At 52.6% G+C, this 23,225-nt stretch overlaps 1 protein-coding gene across 8 annotated transcripts in view; it reads right to left on the bottom strand.

Moving 5' to 3' along the window:
- ARVCF (ARVCF delta catenin family member) overlaps positions 1 to 23,225 on the bottom strand; it is a 206,971-nt gene that overhangs the window by 24,002 nt on the left and 159,744 nt on the right. For 7 of the 8 annotated variants that reach the window (XM_043987457.1, XM_043987449.1, XM_043987399.1 and 4 more), the window contains 3 exons: positions 21,241 to 21,258; positions 10,862 to 10,933; positions 1,429 to 1,556 (listed from right to left, as the gene is read on the bottom strand). In XM_043987457.1, coding sequence (XP_043843392.1) covers positions 1,429 to 1,556; positions 10,862 to 10,933; positions 21,241 to 21,258 — 218 coding nt within the window. The remainder of the gene's footprint in view (positions 1 to 1,428; positions 1,557 to 10,861; positions 10,934 to 21,240; positions 21,259 to 23,225) is intronic. The other variant, XM_043987405.1, reaches the window with a different exon arrangement.

Here is a 23,225-nt window from a genome sequence, read left to right as displayed (position 1 = left end):
CAAGAAAACACCAAGTGGGGTCATGAAAATGACAATAACAATAATAATAACAGTAGGCATTTATAGAGTGTCAGGCCTGCTGCTAAGCCACAAATATTATCTCTTACAACTCTGGGAGGTATGTGCTGTTATTCTCTCCATTTTATGTCTGGGGAAACTGAGGCTGAGAGAGAAGAAGTGACTTGGCCAGAGTCACATGAGCTAGCAAGTATCTGAGGCAGGATTTGAACCCAGGTCTTCCAGACTCTATACCCAACATTCTATTCATGCTGCCACCTTGTGGCTACTATAGAGGTGTGCAGGTGGCTGAAGCACAACCTGGACTGGTCTGGAATGTAGGCCAGACAAGTGATGCGGCCTTGCATGCCAGGCTGGGGGTTCAGGACTTGGTTGGCTTGGCCCAACAAGGGGCAGGGGCAGTACCAAGGGGAGGCAGGTACAGGGAAGAGATCAAAGCTTGAAGTTCAGTGGAGTGGGAGGGAATAGGGAAAAGACAGAGGAGAGGAGGCCTGTTCTGAAGCTACTGCAATGGTCCCAGGAAGGGGATGGCTGTGGGCTTAGAGAAGAGCGTGGTAGTGAGCTCCCCATCACTGGAGGTATTCAAGCAGAGGCTGGAGGACACTCCTGCTCAGGCATGGGTCAAACCAGGAGATTGCCTAGAGATGCTCCAGTACTGAGATTCTGGGATCCAGAGAAGGGTCTCCTGACTCTACCATTCTTTCTCCTCAACCAAGAGGTCTCTATGAGTCAACTTCTCTTGTGAAGGGCTTGGCGCAGTGGAACCTGAGTTCCCGTCCCTCCCTTTCCCCCCTCGTCATTAAACCCTACCCTGACATGAGCGACTCCCAAAGGATGCTGGGAGTGGGGAGGGGGAGGCAGGAGAGTGGACCTGGGGTGGGGGCAGTGGTTTGGTGGCCCCTGGGCCTAGGTGGGGAGCAGGAGTCCTAGGGAGCTGCAGCCCGGACAAGACCAACGGGCCAGCGCCACACCTTGGCCCCAGCTGTGCCCGATGCCCAGGATGCCCTCCCCCCTCACTGTTGCTTCCTGCTTCCTCTGATTCAGCTCAGACTCCCCCATGCCCCACAAGAGGTCCCAGGAGGGAGAGACAGAGACAGAGACAGAGAGAGATGGTGGGGGGAGAGGGAGAGACTCCTAGATCACTGGGCTAGACTTGGGGGGGGGCCTCTCACTTTACAGATAAGGAAACTGAGTCTCACAGAAGCTAAGTGACTTGTCCATGGTCTTACAGCTACTAAACCCAGGCCTGGTCCCCAGTGCTGGTTTTCTTTAGCCTGGGCCCCCCAGAGATAAGACTCCCGAGCCCAGGTGGGAGCATCCCCTTGGGGCAAGGGAGCTTTGGCCATGACCCCCCCAGGAATGAAGGGGCTGGCCGAGCACAGGGCCCTCAGAGAGGCCCCGGGTACTCACCATCCAGGTGCCAGCGCTGAGGTTCTGCAGAGCCCCAGCCGCGGCCTCCAGGGTGTTGAAGTTTTGGCTCTCGGTGAGGATGGAGAGGTAGAGACGCACCACCTCGGGCTGGTAGAGCAGTTCGAAGCCTTTGGGGGAGAGAAGAACATCAGACTGTGACCCCTCCCAGGGCACACAGAGCCCCCCACGCCCCATTCCAGCTCCAGCCCCCAGGTTCCATCCTTTCCCCCTGCCCCTCCAACCTGCCAACATGAAAGCAGAGAGGACAGCCACGGGTGGGAGGAGGAGCCCAGAGCCAGGGCTGGAGGCAGGGACCAGCACATACTGTGCCTGCGTGGGGAGGAGTCGACCCAGCCTGGGAGGGAAGCAGAGGACGGAGGCCTCCCTGGGGATCCCTCCCAGGTCCCATTCAGCCCTGAGGACTCCAGGAGAGTTGCACAGAAGCCCAGGATCTTGGAGATGGGAGAGAACCACAGCCAGTAACGGGAGTCACGGGATCTGAAGTCAAATCCTGCCCCTGCCACTTACATGATGACCCTAGAAAAGTCACTTCCCTCCTGAGGCCTGTTTTCTTATCTGAAAGGAGGGAGGTCTGACCATATGGTCTCTAAGGACCTCCCTTTTGTGACCTCAGACGCATCTTGTCCCACACCAACCATCTGCCTGGAGCGGCTAGGGGCGGCCACAGCGCGTGGAGCGCTGGGCCTGGAGTCGGGACGACTGGAGTTCACATCCAACCTCAGGGGCGCAAGGATGCCTTTTGGTTGTTGTTCGGTCATTTCAGTCACATCTGACCCTCTGGGACCCTTTTGGGGTTTTCTTGGCAGAGATCCCGGAGCGGTTTTTGCCCTTTCCTTCTCCGGCTCATTTTACAGGTGAGGGCACTGAGGCCCAGAACAGCTGAGCAAGTTCCCCACAGCTCCTGACAGATTCTGAGGCCGACACTCTATCTGAAGAGAGGAAGTGTGGGTGTGAGTCTCCCTCCATTCACAGGTGGGAAAACCAACCATCGGAGAGAGACGATGCCTTGGCCTCATGGCAGCTACATGAACAAGTGCATGGACTATTGTACTTGGAATCTGGAAGTCCTCGGTTCAAATCCCGACTCAACACCGGTCACCTAGGTGACCCTCAGCAAGGCACTTGGACCCCTCTCAGCCTCAGTTTTCTTATCTGTAAAATGTAGATAAGAGCCCCTCCCAGGGGCGGCTAGGTGGTGCTATAGTAGATAGAGCTATGGCCCTAGAATCAGGGGGACCTGAGTTCAAATCCAACCTCAGACACTAGAGCTGTGTGACTCTGGGCAAGTCACTTCACCCCAACTGCCTCAAAAAAAAAATCTCCCTCCTAGGGCTGTTGTGAGCATCAAATGAGATAGCCCATGTAAAGTGCTTTGCAATCCTTAGAGTGTTATATAAATGCTATTGTTATTATTATTGTTGTTAGTATTGTTGCCCAGGGTCACCGGGCAGTGGGAGGGGAGAAGTAGGAGCTGGGATTTGTCTTGGTAACATATAATAGAAAGAGGGGAGAATTTCAACCCAGCAGGCTCCTTTTGCATAGACCCTCTCTGGGCCTCAGTTTCCCCATCTGTAAATATGGGACCCTGCCCAGGTCGTCCTGCTCTACTTCCAAAGCTAACTCCAAGCCCTCTTAGCAGAACACCAGAAACCCTGGGCTGGTGTGAATCACGGCCCGCTTCCCGCTGTCCCTGAGGCTGCTGGCCTGACCTCAGATTCCTGAAATGTCTTCTGGCCAAATTCTAGCTGGACGATCCCAGCTGCTCCTGGGCCAAGTGGCCCCTCCAGCTTCCTGTGCTCCTCCTGCCGGGGGTGGGGTGGGAGTGGGCCAGGAGAGGATAGAGCCGGCCCAAAGCCAGCCTTGGCCTGAGGGGGCTCCTTTTGTGGGGGGAGCCTGGCCCTGGACCCCCTCCCCATCCCGAGGCCCCCAGGGCTCCCTGCCAGTCCTGGCACAGTCAGACACTTACTGAAATCCTGTCTTGGCCTTTTGTCTGATTGTTTCCGGCTGGGGGTGCTTGTTCTCCCCAGAGACACAGCCTGGGCCCAAATCCCAGCTCATTTACTTACTGGTTGTGTGACCTTGGACCAGTCTCATCCCTTCCCTTCTCTGAGATGGAGTGTCTCCAACTGAAGGGGGTCAGATTAGGGGAACCTCAGAATTCACTTCACTCCTCAGACTTATAATCCTTCTACCTCTTTTTTTTGGGGGGGTTGTTTTTTTTTTTTGCGGGGCAATGGGGGTTAAGTGACTTGCCCAGGGTCACACAGCTAGTAAGTGTCAAGTGTCTGAGGCCGGATTTGAACCCTGGTACTCCTGAATCCAAGGCTGGTGCTTTATCCACTGCGCCACCTAGCTGCCCCACCCTTCTACCTCTTTAAGGGGATGGCTGTGTCTGCTCTCTTGGCTCCCCCCACAGTGCCTAGGGGGGAGCAAGAGAATGAGGAGCGTGCAAAGCTGGGGAGTGTTTCCGGGTTTGCAGAAGGCTTTTCCTCCAACATCCCTTTGAGACGCTCCTCCCCCAGTGAGAGCATTAACTATGATCTTCCTTTTATGGGGGAAGAACCTGAGGTCCAGTGAGAGGGAGGGTCTCACCCGAGGGCACACAGCTCAGAGTGGCAGCTCCTCCCCATCCCTAACCCAGCATCCCTGTACTAACCCACATTTCTTCCCAAGGGATGCTGGGACCACAAAGCACCACAAAGCTGTCAGCACCATCACCAGAACCCAAGACCGGAGCCCACTGTGGCCCTAGTCCATGCACCTCCCAGGGCTGATGGGAAGAAAATGGGAAAGGGCCCGAGAAACGGGAGGTCATCTGGCTCTCTTGTGCCTGGCCCAAGGTGTCAGCAAGAGTAGAAAAAGGATCTCTGGGGAGGAAGATGTTCTATAGCAATGAAGCGGGCCTGTCCAGTCTGGGTACCCATAGCAAGGGGGCTTCCTATCTCCCCAAGGAAAGGGGTCTTGTATGAGCCCCTCAGAGAAAGGCTGGACTTAGCAGTCAGTCCTAAGTCTGCCTTCCTGAGCCCCCAAAACCCTTAGCGGTCACTATCCAAGGACTGGTGCCCAGGATGGCCCAGAGACCCCTGACTGCAGGAACTGGGTAGGGGGTCAGTGAGAGAGAAAGCCCTCCCACTCCTTTTCGAAGGCTGCTGTGAAAAGGCCCCTTGACTCTGGGAGAGAGAACACGGTCAGCCATGATTGGCAATTTAAAGCCCTTAGTGAAGATTTTGGATCAAAGCTCAGGCCCAAAGAAGAGAAGCCGCCCCATTTGCTATTAGACTTGGTTAGTTTTGCTGAATTGGTTTCTGCCCATTTAAAAAAACAACAACCCTTTGTAACAATGGAGAGTTTCCAGGGTAGGGGAGAAGGGAGGGAGAGCTTGGGCAAGACAAAAGAGACCAATAAAAATAAAAGAGGGAGAATTATTTGATCATCTGAGCCCCAAGCCATCAGTCAGTCAACCAACAACAGGATTGGAGAGTGCAGGGAGCGGGGTGAGGTGTGAGGCTAGAGAGGCAGGAGGGGGCAGGCGGGCCTTGAAAGGCCAGGCGTGGGGTGGGGGAAGGGCCTCAGAGGGGAGGTTTAGCAGAAGGAAGGGAAGGCCTGGAGGCTGAGGCAGGGAGGACCCTGAGGCTCTGGCCAGAGATATTTGGGGTGAACTGGGCTTTTCTCCCAAATGCCCAGGCCTGGCACCGGCTACAGCCTCATCTTGGGAGAGCCCTGAGTTGTGCTGGGCCAGAGCCTGTCCTCTGGCAACCGGCTGGAGGCTGCAGAGCTGCCTCCCTGGCCTTGAGAATCCAGGGGCCCAAGGTCTCCCTTTGGGACCCAGATCTTGGCGCCCTTCCTGCTCCCCACATAGGAGGGGGGAGCCAAGATAACCCTAGAGAAGGACTTATCTCTGTCACTCCAGCACCCAGCACAGTGTCCAGTATCCAGTAGGCACTCAATAAATGCTTGTAGACCGTTTTAAAGGTAGTGTGGACTGGTGGACAGGGCACTGAAGTTGGAGCCAATAAGCTCTGAGTTCAAATTCAGCCTCAGGCAACAGTTGCATCACCTTGGCCAAGTCCCTTAGCCACTCTGTGCCTCAGTTTCCTCATCTGTCAAAGGAGGTTAGACTCAACGACCTCAATTTCTATTCTAAATTCATAATCCAATGATTTATTTATTAATCCAATGATTAATGTGTTAATTATGCACCATATATGCTAATACAACATACTAATTATATGTTAATAATTGATAAAAACAACAGCTAGTATTTATATAGCACCTTCAGGTCCTCAAATATTACATCATTTAGTCTTCTTAACAACGATTAAAATAACTAGCATTGATATAGTGCCTACTATGTGCAAGGCACTGTACCATAATTATTATCTCATTGGATTCTTATTTACCTTGGGAGGGAGGTGTCGTTTTATAGATGAAGAAATTGAGACAGAGAGAGATTAAATGACTTGTCCAGGATCCCATAGCTAGGAAGTGTCTGAGGCAGGATTTGAATTCAGGTCTTTCTGACAGAAAATTGGTTGTCCCATCCTAGCAGATTCCTTTCCTTGCCAAGAACTCCCCCAAGGCCCATCCCCTATGTGCTATCTGCAGAGACAGCAACGTGATCCAAAGATGGACTCGGGTTTAAGTTCCGGCTCTGTCACACCCTGGGTGACCCTGGACCAGTCATTTACCACTTCTATCTTGTCCTCAGTTTCCTCTTGGATAAAATGCAAGGTCTGGACTAGATGGTCTCTTTAAACAAAATACCATAATATCAATTTACTATTTTGTCCGAAGAAGAAAGATATAAGACAGCATGTGGAGACTCCCCTCCTAAGAGGGGAGTTCAAAGCTGGCTCTTTCTCCGGCTTCCTTTGTCAGCCATTTCTCTCTGTAATCCCCAGAACAAGGACCTAACCACGGCTCTGGGGAGAGGGGAGCTTGAGTGATGAGGGTGAATGCCCCCCACACTCACATATACATCCCATCTAAGACCTACAGAGCCTCCCTGTTAACCTCCACTGGTTGTTCCCCAGGGCAGAAGGGAGCAAGTCAGTCCTTGGGACCCTGGAAAGGACGGCTGATAACGGCCACCCTTCTGTTCTCCACCAGGGGCAGCAGAGAGGCAGTTGTTGGCCCTAAAGATGCAGCCGGAGCCGTCCACATCCCTGTAGACCATCCCTGACCCTGCCTCACCTGGTCCAGCCTTCCACCCACACACACACTGCCTGATGGGTCACCATCAGGCTCACGCCAGGCAGGCGGCCGCCTCATCTCTTGGAGTCCTCCCTGCCTGACAGCAGCCGGCTGCCTGCCCAGCCCTGACCATGCAGATATGTCCTTGTCAGTTGGGCCCTGGCCATTCTTCCAGCCTTGAGTCTGGTTCTTTTAGATTTTATTAAGATAACTCAGCTCCCTGCTCTGGCCTCTCATTTCAATCCATCGAGCTAATGCAACAGGCACATATTAAACACCTAATGTGTGCGAGGCACCAGTCAGGCAAAGACAGTGAAACCTGCCCCTGTCCTCAGAGAACATACAGTCCAGCTGGGGGAGATGACATGTAACCCCACAGGCATATACATACTGGATCCAAGGAGACTGAGTGGAGAGGAGGGGACCCCCACCTGGGGGATCAGCAAAGGATGCGTGGCAGTCAGCAGGGTGTAGTGGACAGACTGCTGAAGACCTGGGTTCAAATCCTGACTCAAGATGTTGGTTAGCTGAGTGACTCTGGGAAAGTCACCCCCTCTGTGTGCCTCAGTTTGCTCATCCCCCAAATGGGGTTAATAATAGCACCCACCTCATGGGATCTTGTGAGGGTTAGGGTTCTGCTGTCTATACACAATTGACCTTTCAGATCTATGGCTGTGATTCTATGTGTGACGTTGGACGGGGTGCTCTCCTTGGGCCTCAGTTTCCTCCTCTGTAAAATGAGAGGGCTATCTTGGATGGCCCCCTATGACCCTGGAGTCCCAAGAGATGGCCCAAGCCCCAGGCTAGGCTATATGGCCAAGGCCCCCTCCTGGAGCCCTCCCTCAGGGCCAGAATAGCCCTCGGCCCATCCAGGGTCTGGTTCTATGCCTGTGTGTCCCCTCTTCTCCTCCACCCTCACCTTAGGCACTCTGGGCCAGAGATAGATCCCACAGAAAGGAAGTTGGCAAAAATAAAATAAAATAAATTAAAAAAAAGAAAAACGAAAAATTTAAAAAAAGAAATTAAATAATTTAAAAAAAAAAGAAATAAAGGAAGGAAGCTGGCCCCTGGTCCAGGAACACCATCGCCATGGCAACAGCAGCATCCTTCCTGCTCTGAGCCGCTGGTCCCTCCCTCCTTCCTTCTCTCAGCATTGACCTGCTTTCTGGAGTGAGCGCTGAACAAAGCACCAGTGAGGAAGGAGCCTTGCCAGTGAATGTGGCCAGGGGGAGGGGGCTGGAGCACGGAGGGCCCCGAGCCAGCTGACAATAACTCCCATTTCTATAGCGCCTTCCGAGTGACAAGAGCACCCCAGCTCCCATTTCTCCGGCCCTTGAAGGTGTTCAGAGCCTTGCTCAAAGCCAGCACCGGGATTATTCTCCCTCTTTAACAGAACCAAGAGGCTCAGTGTCCAGGCTTGAGCTGGTCACCCATGGTTGCAACAGCTAGAGTCAGCCTTGGGAGCAAGACCCAGATGTCCTGCTTTTGGGCCCAGGCCCCTACTCTTCCACCACATCCCCCTTCCTCCTAAGTAACCTGTGGAGCAGGGCGTCTTCACCTTCACTGGGTCATCAACCCCTTGGGCAGTCGGTCCGGGGGAGCCCATGGATGGCCCCTTCTCAGAACCATGTTTTTAAATGCACAAAGTAAAATACTGAAAATTTGAAACCAATTCCATTGAAATACAATGAACAAAATAGTAACAGAAACTTTATGGACCACCAGGTGATGAGCCCCTTCTGTAGGTGAGCTAGGTGGCTCAGTGGGTAGCGTAGGAAGACCCGAGTTCAGATCCCACTTCAGATACTTACTGGACATGAAACCCTGGGCAAACCACTAAGCCCCTCAGCCTTGCTCTCCTCATTGGTAAAATGGAAGTGTAATAGTGTCCTCTTTCCAGAGTTGCTGGGAGAACTAAACGAGATACTTGTAAAATCCTTTGCAAACCTTAATGGTCTATATATTTCTTAGATATTTTTATAAAGAGAGAGAGCTGGGGCAGAGTGGATAGGAACCTGGTCTCAGAGTCAGAGGACCTGAGTTTGAATCTTGCCTCTGGTCCTACCTGGACCTCGGTCTCCCTGTCTGTAAAGTGAAGGGGTTGGACTACATAGTCTTGCCTCTGATGTATGATCCCAGGAAGGCGATGTAGGCAAAATAAATCAACCCAATGGGCCAATATATGCCTCTTATCTCTTTGAAGTAATAATAATAATAATAATGACATATATAGTGCTGCCAAGCACTGTTCTAAGCACTTTACAAATATGATCTCATTTGATCCTCACAACAGTCCAGGTGCTATGATTATCCTCATTTTATAGTGGAGGAGACTGAGGCAAACAGAGGTAAAGTGCCCAGGGTCCCACACCTAGTGAGTGACTGAAGTTAGATTTGAATGCAGGTCTTCCTGACTCTGGTTCTAACACTACCCACTGAGCCACCTCCGTCTGCCTCTCAACCATGATAACGATGGCCCACAGACATGGAAGGAGCCATATTGGCCGATGTGGCCCCATTGCACTGATCAGTTAGCTTGTGTGTACTTTGTCAGAAGGGGGGATTATGGGGGATTGTGGGGAGGAGTCATTCGGATGTGTTAGAAAAAAGAGAACCATCGTTTACGACATTTAAAGACTCAGTGTTTCTAATGTTCTAACAGTCTGCCATTTTCAGATTTTGTATTTCTTTTTTTTCTTTCTTGTTCTTTTTTTTTTTTTTTTGGTGAGACATTTGGGGTTAAGTGACTTGCCCAGGGTCACACAGCTAGTGTTAAGTGTCTGAGGCTGGATTTGAACTCAGGTCCTCCTGACTCTAGGGCCAGTGCTCTATCCACTGCGCCACCTAGCTGCTCCCAGATTTTGTATTTCTAAGGTTCTAGATTCTGATCTTCCATATTTCCAATGTTTTGAGACTCTGTGCTTCAGGTGTATCAACATTCTAAGGTTCTAATGATCTGATTTTTGTCCTTCTGAGGTTCTAGATTCCAGCATTTAAAGTTCTATATCCCCAGTGTTCTAAGACTGCTTCTAAGGGAGGCACAAAAATCTTAGCTGAAAGCTAAATTTTCAGATGGCTTTCAGTTTTAAAACATCAGAAACTTAGAACCTCATATTCAACCTGGAGGGAGAGGGAGGCAGCTTCTGATGCGAGGCAGCCAAACCAGAGACCTGGGTTCCAATCCTGGTTCAGTCACTCCCATTATCCCTAACCTGTGAGACCTTGTACAAGTCTTTGGGCCTCAGTCTCTTCTGCTGTAAAACAATGAGTTTAGACTACGTGGCTGGTCTCCTTTCCCTTGAAATCCACGATCCTCTGAGTGCCAAGGCTGCCTTCACTAGGGGACGAGAGCGCCCACCCTTGGCTTGCTGCATCTCCTCATGGACAAACTATGGTCACCAATGTCATCATATAGCACTCTGAGCTTGGCAAGGTGCTTTGCATATCTGATCTCACTTGATTTCCACAACAATCCTGGGAAGGAGGTGCCATGATTATCTCCATCTTACAGATGAGGAAACTGGGGCAGACAGAGGCTAAGTGCCTTGTCCAGGGTCATCCAGCTAGTAAATGTCTAATGCAGGAATTGAACTCAGGTCTTGCTGACTCCAAGATCGAGCAGTGCTCTTTCCACAGTGTGACCCAGTTGCCTCCTATGGGATGGCTCATGGGAGTACATGTGAGCAAGTAAAGCCCAGGGAGCCACCTCTATTGCAAAGAATGGGCTGCTGCGTGATGGGAATTCCCCATAATTGGGGGTCTTCAGCCAGAGCCTGGAGGACTTGTTGGCTCTGGGGCTGTGGGGAACCTTATTCAGCTAAGAGTTGGGCCAGCTGCCTCCCTTCCCTCTGAGGGTCATCTCCAACTTCTCCTGTTTACAGCAAACATGGCTGTTGGCTTGTTGTCTCCCACATTAGATTGGAAGCGCCTTGAAGGCAGGGCTGTCTTTTGCCTTTTTTTGTATCTCCAGCACTTGTCACAGGGCCCGGCACACAGTAGGTGCTTATTCAAGGGTTTGGTTTTTTCTGCCTGCCTGACTTCTAAGCGTCCTTCTGGCTCAGAGAGCCTGTGATTCTGAGAGCTGAGAAGAGGGCTGGGGACAAGACCCCTCAATATCGGGTTTACCAACACACGCAGAGCCAACGCCCCTGAAGATGGGCAGGAATGCCCCCGGTGTCCCCCTCCTGCACACCCCTCAGCTCAGTGCCGCCCCGCTTACCTTTCGCCGACTCTGATCTCTTGGGCAAGTCGAGGGTGTCAAAGTTCCTGTCCAAGCCGCCGTTCTTTTTCCCTATAAAAAGCCAAACCAAACAGATGGAGGGTGAGAAGGTCCCTTCCAGGCCCGTAATGGATCATTCTCATGGCCTACCCAGTGGGCCTGGGAAGGGGGGGGGTCCCTGCCCTCGCGGGGCTCACAGTTGGGGGAAGACGAATGGCGCCAACAAAGAGGACCGATACGGAACACAGCCACGTAATAAACAGACCACAGAGGTGCAACCAGAGGGACTGGGAGGGTCTAGCCAGGAAAAAGCCTGATTAAGGAGATCAGGGAAGGCTCCTTGGGGGAAGGGGATTTAGGATGGGGCAGGGAGGGCACTACTGGAGTAGGGAAAAGCATCAGCCAAAGGCAGAGAGGTGGAAAAGCACAGGGCATAGGCAGGAGAGAGAGAGAGGGCTCTCCACCCTGGCTGGAGAACAGCAGGAATGGGAGATGAGGCTGGGGAGGTGGGTGGGTGGGGCACCAGATGATGGACAGCCTTGAACACCAGGCTCTGGAAAGCACCAGCTCTTCCTTTCCTGTCCCTCTTCCAGAGGCTCAGTCGGGGAGCCCTGAAGAGGGTCCAGCCGTCCTGGAACAAGGCCAGTGTCAGAAGGCAAGGCTCGGCCCTGGACCGGGCTGGAGGGTGGGGAGCAGTCGTCAGATTCCTAATGGGCCTGGGGGGGATGCCGGAGCTGAGGACTCGGAGCTGGACGGAGCCCTCCTGGCTCCTGAAGTCCTCAGCTTAGAGGGACCCGCTGAGCAGAGCATGAGGAGCACCAATTCCTGTGCCGCCGGCTCCCGCTGTGTGACCCTGGGCTACTCCTTTCCCTCTCTGGGCTCGGCTTCCCCACTTTTTTTTTTTTTGCAGGGCAATGGGGGTTAAGTGACTTGCCCAGGGTCATACAGCTAGTAAGTATCAAGTGTCTGAGGCCGGATTTGAACTCAGGTCCTCCTGAATCCAGGGCTGGTGCTCTATCCACTGTGCCACCTAGCTTCCCCCCCACTTTCATAACATGAAGGGGGCTCAACTCATGGTGGGAGCCGGGGCTGGAGGGGTGTCTTCTGGCCTGGAAATCTCTGAGTCCCCTCTAAGCTTAGGGCCAACGAAGCCAGAGATGATCAGGCAGCAGAGTCCCCAAGGAGGTGCACAGGGAGGAGAGGGGAGGGGCTGCAGCCAGAGGCGGAGTCCAGAAAGACTGAGGCAGGACGCAGTGCCTGGCACACAGTAGGTGATTAATGCTTGTGGACTGACTGACTGACAAAGGAGATGCCGGACTGTCAGCCCTGGGGATGGGGAGAGGGTGCTGGGGGTGGGGTCGGGAGGAAGGTAACTAACTGTGGCTGCTTCCATTCCTCGGGCCCTCTAAGGCTGACTGTTTTTCCCACCACAGCCCAGGGAGGTTGGTACTAGAAGGGTACCCATTGTCCGGATGAGAAAACCGAGGCTCAGAAAGTTTAAGCTGACTGAGGGATTGGAGTGACTTTCCCATGGACCACAGCTGGGAAGTGACGGAGCTAAGACAAAGAACATGGCATAAAGGGACTGAGGTAAATGGGATCGGTTTTATGGATGAGGCAGGGAAGAGACTGGACCACAGTCACACAACCACTAGGCCTGACAAAAGAGAAAACCCAAAGCCCCTTCCTTGCCCCTCCCGGCCCAGCCCCTTTCCCTCCTCCTGTTTCACAAGGGGGGAGTCGGCTGGGATCTCTCTGTGCCTGGCTCTCTGGGGCTGGAGGGGCGGAATCACCCAGGAGGTCAGCCCGGCTCTGACTGAGCCAAAGGGACAAGAGGTGGGGGCACCCGGGAGGCTCACCCAGGAAGAGCTTTCCCAAGTCGGGCTTCCCCCACACATGGGTCACCCCAGGCCGGGACCAGAACCTTTTCTGAGGCTGCTTCTATCTTGGTCAGATACCAATCGCTTCAGTCCTTAGATCCCAAGCATCTTGTCTTCAAGTGAGGAATACAGTAGGCACTTAATAAATGCTTGTTGATTGACAGACTGATTGAGCTTGTTTTGCTTTGGGGGAGGGATCTAGGATCACCTCAGTCATCTAGTCCAACCTCCTTCTTTTACAAAGGAAGAAACTGAGGCCCAGGGACGTGAAGGGTCTTGCTCAGGGTCACATGGGGGTCACGTGATCAGTGGAGTCTGATTGTAGGGGTCCTCAGAGATCACTTGGAGCAGAAGCCCCCCATTTTACAGATGAGGACACTGAGGCTCAGAGAGACCTAAAAGGCTTGTCCAAGGTCATGCAGGAGGGAAGAATCAGAGCCAGGATTGGAAGCCAGACCCTCTAATGTTAAGAGCAGCGGAACCTTTCCTGCTGGCATGATGTGTCATGGAACATCCATAGAACAGGGGATGTCAGGGCTGGGAGGGGCCTTAGAACAGGGGATGTCAGGGCTGGGAGGGGCCTCAGAACAGGGGATGTCAGGGCTGGGAGGGCCCTTAGAATAGGGGATGTCAGGGCTGGGAGGGGACTGAGAACAGGGGATGTCAGGGCTGGGAGGGGCCTCAGAACAGGAGATGTCAGGGCTGGGAGGGGCCTCAGAACAGGGGATGTCAGGGCTGGGAGGGGACTGAGAACAGGGGATGTCAGGGCTGGGAGGGGACTGAGAACAGGGGATGTCAGGGCTGGGAGGGGCCTGAGAACAGGGGATGTCAGGGCTAGGAGGGCCCTTAGAACAGGGGATGTCAGAGCTGGGAGGGGCCTTAGAACAGGGGATGTCAGGGCTGGGAGGGGCCTTAGAACACAGAACATTGAATGACAGAACTGAGGGACGTCAGAACATAGAGTGAAGGTCAGAGCTGGGAGGGCCCTGAGAACACAGAGCACGGACCATCAGGTCTGGGAGGGCCCTGGGCTCCTTGCATGGCCCCTGAGCATCAGTGACCACAGAGTCTGGCCACATCAGGCCTGTGTCCCCTCTGCCACACTCCCCACAAACGTCCCCCCGGCCCCTGCCTGAGGATGTCCCCAGGGCCGAGGGGAGCTCAGTTCACTGCACTTGGGGATGGCGCTGTTCTGTGGAATCTTTCTCTTCTGTCACTGCCTTAGGCTGCCCTTCCCCCTCTAGGCCCAAGCAGAACAACGTCAGTGCCGCTTCCTAAGACAGATGCCCCTCTGCCTCATTCTTTTTTTTTTTTTTAAAGTGAGGCAATTGGGGTTAAGTGACTTGCCCAGGGTCACACAGCTAGTAAGTGTCAAGTGCCTGAGGCCAGATTTGAACTCAGGTCCTCCTGACTCCAGGGCCGGCGCTCTATGCACTGCGCCACCTAGCCGCCCCCATTCTTAAAGTCCCCTGCAGTCTCCTCTCTGGGCTAAGCATTCCTGGCTCCTTCACACACTCCTGGAATGACAGGAACTCTAAGCTTTCCATCATCCTTGTCATCTTCCCCTGAACTCCTTCCTTTTACAGTTAAGGAAACTGAGGCCCAGAGAGAAGAAGCGAGAGGGTGAGAGTTATGGAGCCAGGAAGAAAACGGAGGTGCCCTGGCCCCTGCCTGGTGTCTTCCCTCAGGAGGCAGTGAGCAAGGGTCCTCTCTGGGACGCCCCTGCCTCCTCCCCAAGGTGCGCAGTAGTGGGCTGGTACCTGAATACGCCCAGAAAAGGGATTCATAAAAGTGTATCTGATTGGATTGAATGCCCAGGGTTGGTGAGGAAATGGAGGCAGACCGAGTTAAATAACTTGCCCAGCATCATACAGTTAGTAAGTGTCTGAGGTGGGATTTGAACTCAGGTCTCCCTGCCTTCAGAGCCAGTGCTCATTTCACAGTACATACTATGTTGCTTGGGTATATGTTCTCTAAATCCGGCCTCAGACACTTGACACTTACTAGCTGTGTGACCCTGGGTAAGTCACTTAACTCCGATTGCCTCAAACATCCAGGGCCATCTCCAGTCGTCCTGATGTATATCTTGCCACTGGACCCAGATGGCTTTGGAGGAGAGAGTGAGGCTGGTGACCTTGCCTCACTGAAATCCAATTCACTGGAGGTCAAGACATCACCCCGATGTCAGGTTCCCCTTTTGAGAATGAAGGGCAAATGCCACCACCAAGAACAATCTGGTCCTTGCCAGCTGCCCTGTTTCTGCCCCTGGAGGAGCCTCTTCCTCTAACCATCCAACCCCAGGGAGCTTATGTAGATCTCAGCTGCGCTGACTTGCCCAGATCAGAGGGTAAGCCCCGGACTCTCAGGCCCGGCCCTTTACGCCCCCTCCCTGGCCAATCACCAGGAGCCTAGGCATCACGGGCATCTTGCCACCTGCCTGCCCTATGATCCACTCACGTTCCCTGTGATATTGGGTGTCTAGCCCCAAGCTCTCTGACATGAAGACATGGCATTTCCCCAGTGCCAGACTCTTAACCTGGCACCCACATTATGTTCCAACAGAATCGGTCTCCTCTATAATTCTTTGTACTTTGCTTGGGTACCGAATACCCTCTTCTGAGCACAGGTCCTGGGCTTTGCCACCTGCCTGCCCTGGGCCCCGGGCACTTGCCTTAGTCAGATAAACAATGTTTCACTTCTGTCTTTGTATCTCTGGAGGCTAGCAGAGTGCTCAGCACACAGCAGGTGTTTAATAGATGCTTGCTAATTAATTTGGTCCCTTCGGGTTCTAATCCTAAAACCTGAGGGAGAGCCTGGGGGGTGTAAATGTGAACTGAGAGCCAGCCTGGGAGTTTGGAAGATCTGGGTTCAAGTCCCACCCCTGATACTAGCTGTGTGGCCAGAGTGAGTCACTTAACCTTTCTGTGACCCGAACGATTCTCTAAGACTGCTGATTAGCATCAGCAGAGGGAGATTCCACACCTGGAATTCCCCTAGTTGATGCAAGGACGGGTCCAAGCTTCACCTCAGCTCCCTTGGCAGGTACTGGTTACCTAGAATGTTGACAAATGGACATCTAGAGCATTACTATGTCCTTGGGGGTTGGGGGGTGTAGCAGACGAGTAGGGTTTGATTCGAAATGTCCGGGCTCCACAGACACAAGTATTTTCCCCTCGAGATCAGGGAGGACCTTGGAGTCCAACCCTCTCATTTTTTTTGTTTTTTTGTTTTGTTTTTTTGCAGGGCAATGAGGGTTAAGTGGCTTGCCCAAGGTCACACAGCTAGTACGTGTCAAGTGTCTGAGGCTGGATTTGAACTCAGGTCCTTCTGAATCCAGGGCCGGTGCTTTATCCACTGCACCACCTAGTTGCCCCAACCCCCTCATTTTAAAGATGAGGAAACTGAGGCTCAGTGAGACGTGACTTGTCCAAAGTCACCCAGCTTGGTCCCACCACCCTCCTATTCTGGTTTTTGAAGCTGTAGAAATCATTCACTTCACTTCCTTTTGGAAATGACTCTGGTGCTTTGATCAGGAAGGTAACATGAGATGAATGCAGAAGATGGGGAAGGTGTGCTTCAGAGAGCAGCTCTTTCCACCACACTGGGCTATTTGGGGGGACGGCCCTCCTCCATGCACACAAGACCCCCTGCTTCTTGGCACTGGCACAAGCTCTGAGTGAACATGAATAAGTAGCCCATTCTTGGGAGTTGGTCTCCCTCGATCAGCTCACCACAGTCTAATCCCTACTCAGTGAGCAGCTGAAAAGGAATTTCTGGTCCTAGAAAGCCCAGGACCCCAGGCAGGAGCTGCCAGCTGCCTTGCCCCTAGTTACTGGATCCCTGATCTCCTCCATTGCCTCACCCTCTGCAGGGAGCTCTGTGACCACCAGGGACACCTCCAAACCGTCCTAATTCTTTTCCAGAGGCTGGGCCAGGGCCCCAGGAGCTGGGCAGCACAGTGGAAATCCTGTCCTCTGGTTCTATCTTACAATTGTAGCTCAGGCCAGAGAGGGCTGCTGGTCTCCCCAGAACCTGTGATGTCATCATTGTGGCAAACAACTCCCCAACTGATGGCTTTACAAGCTTCTGGCGCTAACAATTCACACACACTCCCTGTGGTCACTGCTGGGGACATGTCCTTCCCTTGGACACTACATCATGACAGAGAAGGAAGGTGGGCCTGCCTCTTCTTCCAGGGAGCCCTCCTGATTTCCTCCAAGTCAGTCAGCTCTCAGATCTGGCTACGATTCAGCCTTTGTCACATCATGCTTCTATTTCCTGCCCCCCCGCCCCCATTAAGCAGGAAAAGCACAGGACACAAAGCTGTCACTGGAATCAGGAAGACCTGGGATGCAAACTGGCTGTTACCTTGGGTGAATCACCCTAACCATTCAGGGTTCTTTAAGACTAAGTAAGTGTTAGGTAGCAAAGTATATAGAGCACTGGCCCTGGATTCAGGAGGACCTGAGTTCAAATCCGGCCTCAGACACTTGACACTTACTAGCTGTGTGACCCTGGGCAAGTCACTTAACCCTCATTGCCCCGCCCCCCCCCAAAAAAGACTAAGTAGGTGGTGATCTGCATCAGTGGAGGGAGTTTTCTCATCTGGGAGTTCTATGCCAAAGAAATCACAGAAACAGTCCCTTCCTTATTAGGATGGGAAGCACTCCGAGGGCATGGGCTGAGCTCTCCTGTACCCCCATCCCAGAGCCCAGGGGCTGGCACATGGTGTATGCTTAGGGGAGTGAGTGTTGTGTTCATCTGAATGGGCTTGGATTAAAGCTGCATTTAAAGTACAGAACACTGGAGCTGGGGGCACCTGACAGATGGTCTAGTCCTAGCTCTGGGGCTTGAAGAGACCTCAGAAGTCTATCCCCTCCCCTCCATTTTACAGATAAGGAAAGTGAGGCCCAAGGTAACCCAGCCTGCATCTGAATGCAGATTCTGTCAGGAATCTTCCACAGTGCCACCATAACCATCAGGTCTTACAGATGAGGAACCTGAGGTGCAGAGGAGGGGATAGCCAAGGGTCAGGCAGTGGCATAGCTAGGCCCAGAACCCAGGTCGTCCCAACCCCCTGCCTAGGTCTGCTCGATGAAACCTGCCTGCCTCCCCAAACTGACTGGACTGACCCAGACTGGCTGGGGTCGAGCTGCATCGGGACCAGCTCCAGAAGAAAATCTCTCCCTTTTGCACATCCAGGAATCACCAGCTGGGGCCCAGAAGCTTAATCTCCTGTGTGTGCCGAGGTCCCCAGAGGAGAGGCCCCTGCTTGGCAGAGAATACAATCTGATCCCTGGGAAGGCTCTCTAAGGGATCTGCTGAGAGAAAGGGCAGCTCAAGGGCAGGGGAACCCAAGGCTGGGTGCAGCCCCTGCCAGGGCACAAAAGAAGGAGCACTTTCTAAGCAGATAGAAGATGGGCTTCTGCTGGCCGTGGTGCTGAACTCAACTCCTCACGAGGCCCTTCTACTGAAGGCAACAACACCATGGCTCAGAAACAGTCTCTCAGCCCTCCTCTAGCTCTGAGCCAAGGCAATGGAGTGATGTCAGGCCCTACGTTTATAAAGGTACTAAGGGTGATTTCAAAAAAAGTCATGAATCTGAATAATAAGTTTTTACATTTCTATATAGCACTTTTTTTTGGGTGGGGCAATGAAGGTTAAGTGACTTGCCCAGGGTCACACAGCTAGTGTCAAATGTCTGAGGCCAGATTTGAACTCAGGTCCTCCTGAATCCAAGGCCGATGCTTTATCCACTGTACCACCCAGCTTCCCCCTCTATGTAGCATTTTAAGATTTACACTCATTCCCCTCCACATGCCCTTTGAAGCACTGTTTTTGCTCAGTTGTTTCAGTCATGTCCAATTCTTCATGACCCCATCTGGAGTTTTCTTGGAGTGGTTTGTCATTTCCTTCTCCAGCTAATTAAAAAAAATTTTTTTGCGGGGCAATGGGGGTTAAGTGACTTGCCCAGGGTCACACAGCTAGTAAGTATCAAGTGTCTGAGGCCGGATTTGAACTCAGGTCCTCCTGAATCCAGGGCCAGTGCTTTATCCACTGCACCACCTAGCTGCCCCTCCAGCTCATTTTACAGATGAAGAAACTGAGGTAAACAAGGGAAGTGACTTGGCCAGGGTCACACAGCTAGTAAGTGTCTGAGGCTGGATTTGAACTCAGGAAGGTGAGTCACTCTCCACTCTATCCGATGCTCTATCCACTGAACTACATGAAAGTGTCTGGACCACAGATCACCCCTATGATTTCATTGGGATTTCAATGTCATTATCATCACCCCTATTTTACAGATGAGGAAAGAGAGCAGAAGGTTCGGTACTTGCCTGCAATCAAACAGCAGATAAATACCTGAACTGGGTGACAGACCCAAGTCTGTGCCTTCCAAGGCCTGCCCTCTTTCTGGTGCACCTGGCTCACGGTGGCCTGAAGCCTGCCAAGGTGCGTAGGTGAGATAGCTCCCATGAGAATGATGAGCCGGAGAGCTTTGGTAGGTTGAGAGCAGATGCTGGCATCTGTCTGCATGGCCCAGGGGGAGGTGGCCCCTCTCAGTCTAGCCAGTTCAAAGGGAGCCAGGGACAAAGGCCACCGGGGCCCAGGGTGACAATGTGAGGCAACCTCCTGCTTGGAGTTACACAAGGAAGTTCAGCTCTACAAGAGAAAATCAGTAGGGATGCTAGCGAACAGCCTGCCAGGAGCTGCCAATAGGAGAGTTTACACAGCACCCTGAGTCTGTGGCACCACAACCAGTCAGCATTAAGGGGATGCCCCATAGAGAGTGCGATTGTGGCTCCAACAGAACATCTTCCCCTTGGGAGGGGGTAGGGCTGGCTGGGAATCCTATGGGAGATGGGGAGGGGGGGGGTGCCTGCTATACTCTGGCCTCTATACCTTCCATACTCTCTGGCCCAGATTTCCAGCAAGGAGCAAGCCACGGAGAGGCAGGCAGAGCTGGCCAAGTGCCAACATCTCTGAGGTACGCAAGGTGGCTCAAGGCTTTCCTGAGGCAGGACTCCTTGGAGTCCCAGAATGATAGGGCGAGAAGGGGTGTCCACAGCGGAACAGGCTCCCCCTTGGTACTCCCAGTAGGGGGCATCCATCCTCTGCTTGGACACCCTAACAACTCTATGACATATGCATCCAAAAGAGCCGGAAGATGAATTGAATTTAGCTGTTTTTCCTTCAATCAAGTTGAAATCTACCTTTCTACATCCTGCATCAATTGCTCTTAGCTCTTCCCTCCAGGGCCAAGCTGAAGCAGGCTAATCTCTCAGCCGTATGATGGGCCTTGAAGACACCAACCCTGTCTTCTCCAACCTAAATATTTCCAGTTCTTCTCTCCAGTCTTTTGCCCATCCTGTTCATGTTCCAGTTTGTCAACATTTCTTCTAAAAGGTGGCAGCCAGAATGGAGCATGATTCTCCAAATGGCATTGATTAAGGCAGGGGGCAGCAGTGAGCTGATCATCCCCCTTGTTCCAGACCAAAGCTTCTTAAACGCAACTGAATGCGGGGGTCGTGAAAAATTTGGCAGTAAATATTTCATTTGTATACCTATGTACCCGGGGCCTCATAAAACTTCTCGGGTGAAAAGTGAAAAAGTTTAAGAAACCCTGGGCTACCTCTGCATCTAAAAGTGCAGCCTAAGATTGAGGGGTTTTTTTTTTGGTCTTCTGTGTTTTCCTGCTGACTTACACTGAGTTTACAGTTGACTAAGACCACCAAATCCTTTTCTAATACACTGGTTTGTGGAGACATCTCTTCCCCATCCTATACTGGCATAATTGACTTTTTGAACCCAAGTTTGGACCTTTACATTTATCACCCCTGAACTTCATCTTCTTCCACCAATGACTTCTTCTCACACCTCACCATGATGTGGAAATTACCCTAGGTTCTTAGCTATTCTGTGCAGTCTGGGGCAGTTTCTACTAAACTAGAAATGCTTTGAGTATGGTTGGGGATGTTCATCTGAGGAAAGACAAACTCAGCACTGAGAGGCTCATCACCGTAAACCATCTTAACCCAACTTCAGAGAAGGCCTGCCCCAACCTGATCAACAGATCTCTGAAAAAGTGAAGCCTAAGAAATGCGATCTTTTTGTATCTGCCCCAGCATTCTTGCCTGCTGAGATCTTTTTAATTTCTATCATTTCAAGATGTAAGCTCTCCCTCTGAGAGCACACCCCAGATGGTTTCTGAAAAATATTGCCTCTGGAAGACACTGTCAGAGGTGGGGAGGGCCAGGGGGCCCCCAAGAACACCCCTCCAGGCTGCAGGCTCCCCACTAAGCAAACCTATCTCCCCTGACCCCATCCCCAACAGACACCCTGCTTCAGCAGCTCCCAGGGTGCGGTGCTGAGCCCGATGATGGGGAGCTGAACAGACGTGGTCAGAGCTCAGCTCCATCCCTGCCCTCTCTGCCTTCGGGGGCCCCAGGACAGCAAAGGAAGGAAAAAGAACAGAGAGAAAAGGACACAAGAACTCACCTTGAGTGAACCAATCCTCTTAGGACCAGAAAAGCAGCAGAGAAGGAAACAAGAGTCGCAGAAGGGAGAAATACAGAGGCACTGATGAGAGGCGTAATCCAAGGGCCGGGCTTCCCCGCCCCCACCCCAGACCGCCTGGGGCCGGGCCTGCTCTCCCCACGGGGCCCCAGGTGATGCCCTCCCCCAGCGCCCGACTCCTGGGTCTCTCTTGGCCGGCCTCAGGTGGGAGACTTGCTCTCATCACCTTCACCCACAGATGCAGCTGAGAATTTTGGCCTCAGCAGAGCCCCAAAGGAAGGAGCCTGGAGGCAGGGCAGGGTGGCACCCACTGGGTGGGCTCTCAGACCCTGGGGTTCTAGCAGAGAAAGAGGGATCTGTGGTGAGCTCTGGGGGAGCCCCCAGGGTTAAGTCCTGCAGTTGATGGTCTTCACCTGTGACTTCAACTTCCTTGGGAGACATTCCCTCCACCAATACAGGTTGCCACCTGCTCTGCAGCTGACAGTCTGGGACAAACTGAGAATTTGTTTTTTCTATCTTTTTATGACTGTATTTGACTGTACTTAGTTCTAGAGTTCCCTCTGGAGTCTTGGGAATTTTATTTTACTCACTTAAAAACATGAACCCTGAGAAGGGCCCCCTGGGCCTCACCAGACTGAGTGTCAAGGGGGTCCTGGACACAAAGCTCTTGTTTTAGAGTGGGATGGGGGAGCTGACAAGTTTGGTGACTTGTCCAGGGTCACATAGTCCTCAGGGATCAGAGGCAGAAGGCTTTCTCATGCTAAGAGCAACTCTCTTACTCTCCACTAGACTTCTCAGGTAACAGGAAGGAAGCCCACCCTATTGGCCCATCTGGATTTTCTTGGTTGTCCCTTTAAGGGGCATTTAAGGGGAAATTTCAGGGGATAGAAGGTAGAAGGACAGGCAGGAGGCCTCCAGTCCAGTCCACTGATTGAGGATCCCCAACAATCATTCAGCACCTTTACTTGAATACCCCCAGTGATGGGGAGCTCATTACTTCTCTAGGCAGTCCATCCCATCTTGGGACAGTGATAGGTGTTTGGAAGCTTTTCCTGATACCAAGTCTCCTGTCCAGTTTGCTAAGAGGACAATTAACCACCAGCAAGGAAACGGGCCATGAGTGAGCATGGGTTTGGAAGATGGACCGATGAAGACATCTTGGAGGGCCCAGGTGGACACATCCTAATTTGTTCTGGGGATGCATGGGCAGTGAAGTTCTCCCCTGAGACTACGGGAGGAGGGGAGACCAATACCCAGGGGAGTGAGGATGGCTGACAAGGCCTGAGGACCCAAGTCCAAGAGAAGGGAGGAACCTTAGCTGGGATGGGGGAGAGTTCTCATCCATGCACAGATGGGACCATAGGAGTCAGAGCTGGAAGAGACCTCCCAGGCAGAATACCTGCTCTGCCCTTCTCCAAAGGTTCAACTGTGGCATTCTCTTTTCCCATGTGGCAGCTGAGTGGTGCAGTGGTTAGGGCAGCAGGCTGAGAGTCAGGAAAACCCGAGTTCAAATTCAGCCACAGACACTTCCTGGCAGTGAGACCCTGGGCAGGTCACTGAACCTCTGTCTGCCTCAGTTTCCTCAACTGTAAAATGGGGATCTTGATAACACCAGCCTCCCAGGGTTGATATTTGTAAAGTGCTTAGCACACTGCCTGGCACATATGTAAACATTAGCTATTATTATTGTTGTTGTTGTTGTTCTCATTTCCTGTGAATTACCTCTGGAAAATGCCCCCTTCAGCCCTGCAGGATGATGAGCTGGGAATAAGAGGCCAGGGTGAGGGGCAGCGAGTCATGAAAGGGGCAGGGGAGGTAGGCAGCCAGCAGACCAGAGCACCCAGAGAGCCAGGCAGGGCAGAGGGACCTGGAGGATCCGGGAGGCCCCGGGGCTCAAACCAGGATTCAGTGATTGGCATTGAGTGGGAGAAAGTCCTGGGTATCACGCTGCCTGGGGCTTGGTGAGG

Source organism: Dromiciops gliroides, chromosome 1 (assembly GCF_019393635.1).
Source record: "Dromiciops gliroides isolate mDroGli1 chromosome 1, mDroGli1.pri, whole genome shotgun sequence".
NCBI classification, from domain to species: Eukaryota; Metazoa; Chordata; class Mammalia; order Microbiotheria; family Microbiotheriidae; genus Dromiciops; species Dromiciops gliroides.
Note: the sequence above shows the minus strand (reverse complement) of the source record. Positions and strands in the feature narration are given on the sequence as shown.